Here is a 7615-nt window from a genome sequence, read left to right as displayed (position 1 = left end):
TGATCAGATTTTGATGTGGGGAGTCTGGGCTCTTTTTTTCCCCCCTCCAGCTGTTCTTGAGCACTCTTTATGTGTGGCAGGGAGTCTTGTCCTGCTGTTGACTACAGGGTTTTGCATGGCGGTCTTTAACAATGTTAACGTGGGTGGTACATGTCACGTACACGTGAATTCTGAAGATCACTGCAGATCATTGCACTGTGACGAGATGAAGAATGTCTCTCATTTCACCAGCCATGTTGTGGCTCATTAACAGACCTGTTTGAATCTAAATCTAACTTGAATCTAAGTTGAATCTAAAGGAATTTTGTCCTAACATATTGGTATGTTTTAACAATTACATAATCATCTATTTATTTTTGTTTATTCTGACGAGAGATATTTGCATCCATACTACCCCTGTATTCTCTTGCCCCATATTCCCATGTAACTAAAGATTAGTAGTTCTTTAACTGTTTATGAGCAGTAGAAACATTCATGTAGAGAGCTCTGCAGGACACAAAGTTGGAAACTTCTGTTAAGCACAAAGTATCTCATTTGTTTACGCTCTTGTTTCTTTATGGCTCATCCTCTACCCTCTGACCCTGTGGGACAGAGTGTCTGTGTTTAGGAGGAAAGCACTGGCCACATAACACTGATACACTCACACACTCACACACACACACCACTGAAAGGGGACAGCAGGAGTGCGGAGGTGGGCAGGAAATGGCGTGTACCCCCTCCTGCAGGCCATATCCTGTCCTTGGGTAAAACTGGTTTATTTGTGCAGAGATCTGAGCTCTGCGTGCGCATGTCTCACATAGTTGAATGTGGATGTCTTCGGAGAGGTAATGAAAAACAAGAATTTAAAACAAACAGAGTTGGAACAAGAAATTATTTCTTTGGACTCGGCACAGGAATAAAAAATAAATTTAAAAAAAAGATCTGCACGTGATTTGCACATTGATTGTGTGTTTGTGGGAAACTCTCACTTGAAAACCTTCCATAGTCAGCATATCTCACACAGCATGTCATTGATCAAGTCTGCATTGCAACATGTAGCATTCCTCTGTAAATTCTACTCCCTAGTGATTTGATTAATGGCCCACAAACAGAAACAGTCATTCTTCTCCAGACACCCACCAAGCCACCCCACCCCCACGCTCCTCCACTGTCCAGTCTCCTCTCCCTCGTTCTGTTCCTCCTCCCGTTATTATCTTCTTATCCTTACTTCACCCTCCCATGCAAACCTCAAGCCATTACTTTCCCCATCCTGCATTATTTTCTGGAGTAGAGAGGTGGAGATTTGTCAGCCCTCTGAAAAAATTGAGCTTTTTTAATGGCTTTTTAAGGACAAAGGTAGACAAGAGTCCATTGGGACAGCTCCAGGAGAAGAGCGGTGGCATTGTGTAAGAGCCACTTGCAAAAAAAAAAGTTTGAAACTTTAACCCAGTGACTTAACCCTCCTGGCTTGAATCTGATCCTCTAGTGAATTGGTTTTGCAACCCCTGCCAATTCTGATTTCAGCAACATACCTTCTTCAATATGGACCACTGTAAAATCCCAGCAGAGACACATCAGCCCCTCACAGAGACTCACAAATGCTCTCATGCAGTATGTGCACAGAAACAGCCGTAGCCGCACCCAGATGCTTTATATCAGCACTTTTTGGGGCAGGCTGTGTTTGTACAAGACCGACAGGCCACTTCCCGTGTCCTAAACATTACCCGAAACCTTTCAACATATCGGGTCCCAAAAATGTTCATGCTACACATTTGAAAAAAGTTTATTTCATTGTTGATATCCTCTGCTGCTTACCATTTCTCAAATCCAGAGACCCGGCTTAATCCAGCCTTGTGATCTGTTCTTTTACACTCATGCAAAGCCCCACTTATGAGTCAGGGTGATTGTTTAGAGAAAGCCATATATTTTGTGTTTCCAGGATGATGCCATCCTAACAAAATAAAACTCATCCCGCTGCGTATTGTCAAACATCAGCTTTTGCATACACAAAACCAAAAGCAGGGTTTGCTCATCACTGGACACCGTCCAGCTTTTAAAATCACAGAGTTATCAGTGAATACATTTTCACTGTTTCATTTGTTGGAGCAAACTAATAACACTTCAGACATTCTTTCCATGACAGTAACACATGTGGTATATTTAAATGATCGGCAATCCCCTTTTCTTCGTAATCATCTCAGCATTACATTATTTCCTGTTACTGGAAAATCTAATTATTACTTTAATTCAGGAGCAAACTGCAATGACAGTAGACAGAGCAGCCCTCTCTGTGTTAGGCTGTGGTATTGTATGTCTGTCACTAATGGCTCAGGAATGTTAAATTAGTCAGGGGCTACATGCGTGACGATGTGAACATTAAAGCACTTTGAGGAGACCAATATGATATTACACACACACCGAAAAAGAAAGGTGACAGGTCCAGTGATCTCATTGCCTCAAAGCTACAGAGTGATAGACTGCCTCCCACACACTGCAAACCAGGAAAAATGCCCCCTGAGCAAGATGTCAGAGTTAAATTTCAAAACGGCCGAAACACATAAGAAATGACAGTCTGTTTGGTGGCATTGTTTTGGATAAATTTGGTTTGGCCAAGCTTCAATGTCCCAAGGAGAAAATGCAATATCTTTCTTTTCTATCTTTCTTTTTTCTTTTTTGCATTATTTGACATGTTTTGCATCTATCTAACACATAAAAGTGACAAGTTCAAGCTCAGTTCAGTCCCTTGTGGCGTGCTTCTCTGCTTTTCTGACTCACTGCCTGCGTAGGTGTGCAATGACTAAATGACTCTCACCTCACAATTAACAGGAGCCCAGGACAGACAAATGTTTAAAAAAAAATCCCCCTTGATCACCTCTTTATTCAGCCGGTGTGTGTTTGAATGTGTGCACACACGTGTGTAGTCTTTCGGGTGCTGTTTACATTGGACAAGCTAAGTCATGCAATCTGATCTCAAGCTTTTTGAGTGCCCCCGCAAACCCCTGTCACACACACACACATGCATCCACCTCTCAACACCGTGAGCTATTGGAGGAAACACTTTGTTACCTCACTAAGACATGCTGGCGTCAGTGTGTGTGGGTCAGGAGGGCAGTAGGGATTGGAGACACATTGCTGCCATGTGTTCACCCTGAATGTTCACATTCAGGTTGTGGAAGACTGCACTTTCACCAGAACTTCCTACCAGGTAACCCAGAGATTAACCATTCCTGCACAAGCTGCAAGTTATTTCTGCATTTGCTCATCTTGACCCCAGAGCGCTCCTTCCTCTCCCAAAGCTGGACGTGGGTCAGTGGGACTCTTCTCAGCTGATTTCACACAAATTTTCTTCTGAAAAATAAAATCACATCCTTACCATCTTCTTTGACGCCAGTTTACTTGCCTGCCTTTTTCCCCCGCACCTGCAACCGCAGTGTTCCCCGCCTCTTGGGCATGTGTCCTCCATCTGTGCATGCTGACAGCCTGGCAGGTGTGCGCAGGTGTTCCCCTCATCACTCAGCATCACACAAACCCATCACCGCTCCCCCTTAACACACATGAACCCATATACAACAACGCACAGCTCTATCTTCCCATTCAGAAACTGTCATGTCTGTCCTGATGAACTCATTTGTATTTAAATAAGAAGCCTGCTGACACACTTCTTTAAAGAACAAGAAGCAGACGAGAACGAGCTGTTATTTTAAAACAATGCTTTTATTTACAAATGACAGAAAAATTCACAACCTTTAAAAAAGGCACATTCAGTTCAATGTTTCATAAAAACTGTATGTCAACACTTATCCTAAATACAAATGTCATTTAGATTGTAAAATAGCCCTGAGCAGTTAGTCCCTGGTTCAATTCCTGGCTGACTGAACCATTTGTTGCACGTCATGAGTGTCTGTTGTATATTTCCACCATTTCCTGTGACTCTCCACTTAAAAATGACAACTTTTTTCTTTTCAAATGAGACATTTGTAAAAAGGCAAGGTGTATTTTTGGTCCTATAACACACATATATTGGAGTGCCTATTGAAAGTGTTTCTGGCTTGCAGAGAGGCACACCAGGCGGGGGGTGTCACCTGTTGTCGAGGTCACAGCTAACACATCCCTCGGCGCCCTGCCTCCACAGTGCACCATGCAGACAGCTGTCTCAACACTCACATTTGCTCAGATACACACATGTCATGTATGCATAGTATAGTGAGGAAGGACATCCCCACATACACACACACACACACACACACAAACACAAGCAGCTGCAACATTGCCAAAGTCCCGGACTGGCGGGCACCAATGGGCTCCCCTGGGAATTAATTGAATGTCCACCTGCTCTCAAATCACAATGGATGAGACAAAATTGTGCCACAGATAGGACCTCAATCTGATCCTCTAATTGATTAAGGCACATTTCATAAAAGTATAACTGCATTTTTTTTTTCATGTGTGTGTGTGTGTGTGCGCAGCTAATAGCATTGGCTCCCATCACAACAGGTAGCTTCAACTGAAAGGACAACAGGAGGAATGTGACTTTTACGAGGAAGGACAGCATCCGGAGGCGCTGTGTTTGTTCAGAAGAGACATGCGACTGAAGGTCCTGGAGCAGGAGCCACACTGGTACTTCTTCACCTCAGAGTGGGTCTGCATGTGGGCGCGCAGATTGGAGCGATCGGCAAAGGCCCGGCTACAGTGCTGACAAGCAAAGGGGCGCTCACCTGGTTAAAAAGAAAAGAAAGAAAGAGAGAGACAATCAGTGCCAGCCCAACATTCCCAACACATTAACAAAAGTTTACCCCCGAGTCATTGTTTTTTCAGATACTCTAGAGATAACAGAAAACAGTGGTAGGACACACTAACTTCATTAATGCAGAGTGCCTTTTAACATGCAAAGCACCTGTGAGGAAGATTAGATTATGTCCCCCCCCCAGCATTTGCTCACACATCAGGAAACATCAATGAATATCAATGAGAACAAGGTGCAACCAGCTGTTAAGTTAACAAGCCTACAGATCTTGGAAAAATCAATTGTCTGACATACCTGTGTGTGTGCGAATGTGTCCTCTGAGGAGCCACGGTCTGGAGAAAGCCTTGCCACACGTGGTGCACACGCAGGGCAACGTGTGTGATCGAATGTGCATTTTCAGGGCACCCAGGCTGTTGTACTCCTTGGGGCAGTGTTTGCAGTGGAAGACCGGGCGTGCTGAAGCCTCTGTGGTCATAGGAGTCTCGGGAGCACAGGGGGGGAGCTGGTGGGACATCTGATGCTGGGAAAATGCAGAGAGGCTGGTGTAGCTCTTGGTGCAGTGCAAACAGTGATAGATTGGCTGAATTGTATCTGGGCTTGGTGGATCTGAAGTACGTCCGCCGTCCTCCTCTTCCTCACCGCTGCTGCAGGAGGGAGAGCTGCTGAGGTCCAAAGGGCCCATGGGTGAAGGGGGGAGAGATTCTGGGGAAATCAGGGGGTGAGGTCGAGGCAGGATGTCCACGCTGAATATTAGCGTGGCGGGTTGGCAGGTCAGTGCAGAGCTGTTCTCTGATGGAAGCTCAGCCAGTGGAAAATTTTCTGGCACAAAAGCTGGAGATGCAAAGGAAATGAGGTCAGGTTAGTTAAATGGGACAGACGATCTAATAAACCACTAAACCTATTTTCATTCTTCGGGTTCACGTTACAGCCTATTTTAATCACAAGCTTTCTTATCATGAGTTTTTCCAGGTGACAGGGACAAGAATTAGGAATGCCCAAGCTGCTACATGACAGGTATACACCTTATCACGTCTGCCACATGACTGTTATGTGTCTGCAGGTAACTTGATGGGGAGCTCATGACTGTGATTCCCTATGTGTCTAATGCACTCGCAAATATCTTGCATACAATCACGGACAATAGCAAACTTACCTGTGTGGCTCTCCGGGTAGCTTTCCCTATTATGCTGCTTCTTGTAGGGAAAATACTTCTTGACAAGGAACGACCGAGGCATCTTGAGCTCTAGCTTCACCGATGGAATAACAATACAAAATAAAAAACGGGGGGAAAAATACAGTCCAAGGCGTTGTGCGCTCTAATCACAGCTTGAGCAAACAGCAGATTCCTGTCGGGGTGGAGAGAAAACTCTTGGAAGATTGACAAGACGACTACCAAAGTTGAATCTGTCTGGGGGATCCCAAACTTGCCTCCTCATATAGTAAGCAGAGGAGAGAAGCAGCGGAGTGGGTGGGCACGTCTCCGCCCACATACACACCCCCGTGTGTCCGGGCTGGGCGCCACCGGCTCCATTCATCACAGGTGACCAATGTGCCAAAAGCTGTTGCAGCGCCCTGATCTAATTATGCATTTCACGCCTCTAATGGCTGACTTTCAAACATCGGGCATACGCGTATTGTCATGTGAACGGCCGAGTGTTCAATTCAATGTGCCGAACTGTTTTCATACCCTACCTGAACTGAAATGTGCATATCAATGCTTTTCATTGTGAGGAAGACCCGGAGGGAGAAGTGAATATGTAAAACAGACGGAGGGGGAGAAGTTTGCCTTCAGGGCCAAAAAATTACTTTTATATTGTGTTCAGTCGAAGATCCTGATATGAGTTCAAATATGTCCACGGTAATCCTAACGGGGCGTCCTGCAGGAAAAGCACCAAAACCAAAGCATTTCCCATTTTTGCAATAATTTTGCAAAGAAATAAATCATACACCTTACCAAAAAGTCGCAGCCCTTTAAAAAAAAAAAAGGACCAGCAATAACTTGAGCGTCCTCTGTTGGTCCATACTGCAATGCAGTCAGTGGTTTGTGGTGGAAGAATATGTTTTGCACAATATATATATTCACAAATACCCGAAAAGCAGTGTTAAAAAAATAAGATTTGTGGCACTGATTTGCACAAAATATTGTTATTTCTACGTACAACCCGCACAATAATGTGCAAAAATGTCAGAAGTAATCGCATAAGCAGTTTGAGAATTTCACCATTATCATTGCATTGCAAAACAAGTGACACTACATGACTTTTACAAGCAAATGAGAATAAGCTGAGGTTTTGTCCTCACTGACTACCCCTCTCATTCTCTCTCTGCGGGGGACACGTCCGTTTGAATAAAGGCGCCGCTGTTCTCCAGATTGCTCACAGCGTGATATAAGGTAAAAAATTAACAGAGCCGACAGGAGCACATGATGATGTAAACTGAGACCTATTAAATCCACTTTAGGCGCTTCTCTCGAATGAGCATCACATGATGTTTTAGACTTCACCCCAAGGTTTTCCAATCAAAAGTCATGTCTTTGTCTCCGTTGTGTTTGTGACTAAAGTGAGCATGGGTTACAGGGACCGTTGGAAAGATCAGCAGGCAAAGGTTTATTGTTGTTATTATTATTATTATATTTTTTTTATTACATACCAGAAAGTTATTTTACCTTGATCACTTTAGAAAGCTGTATTTTTCTCTAATATCCTTGCTTAGATTGGTTATAGTGGTAAATATTGTCTAGTCTTAAAGATTTATGTATATATATAAAAAAGAAATTACCTCTTTTTGTAAATATCCTTATTACTTGTACCCATTCTGTGTTTTACGTAATAATCAATCCCAAAAGAAGTGTAATTTATGGACAGATAAAATACCTTTATGGTACTGTTGTGT

The 7615-nt window shown here is 43.7% G+C and overlaps 1 protein-coding gene across 1 annotated transcript; it reads right to left on the bottom strand.

Moving 5' to 3' along the window:
- Nucleotides 1–3674: 3674 nt before the first annotated feature.
- snai1b (snail family zinc finger 1b) lies at nucleotides 3675–6159 on the bottom strand. The gene is made up of 3 exons (XM_080898670.1): nucleotides 5877–6159; nucleotides 5018–5554; nucleotides 3675–4694 (listed from the first exon to the last, which is right to left on the bottom strand). The coding sequence occupies exons 1-3, from the start codon at nucleotides 5956–5958 to the stop codon at nucleotides 4513–4515; spliced, it is 801 nt and encodes a 266-aa protein (XP_080754796.1). The 5' UTR covers nucleotides 5959–6159; the 3' UTR covers nucleotides 3675–4512.
- Nucleotides 6160–7615: the final 1456 nt, after the last annotated feature.

Source organism: Rhamphochromis sp. 'chilingali' (assembly GCF_963969265.1).
Source record: "Rhamphochromis sp. 'chilingali' genome assembly, chromosome: 12".
Taxonomy (NCBI): Eukaryota; Metazoa; Chordata; class Actinopteri; order Cichliformes; family Cichlidae; genus Rhamphochromis; species Rhamphochromis sp. 'chilingali'.
Note: the sequence above shows the minus strand (reverse complement) of the source record. Positions and strands in the feature narration are given on the sequence as shown.

Bases quoted from the DNA above. Each gene is read 5' to 3' on its own strand.
- snai1b (XM_080898670.1), bottom strand. From the start codon at position 5,958: ATGCCTCGGTCGTTCCTTGTCAAGAAGTATTTTCCCTACAAGAAGCAG. The intron at 5,555-5,876 runs GTAAGTTTGCTA...TTGCATCTCCAG, and splicing joins CTACCCGGAGAGCCACACAG to CTTTTGTGCCAGAAAATTTT. The intron at 4,695-5,017 runs GTATGTCAGACA...CTTTTTAACCAG, and splicing joins ACACATTCGCACACACACAG to GTGAGCGCCCCTTTGCTTGT.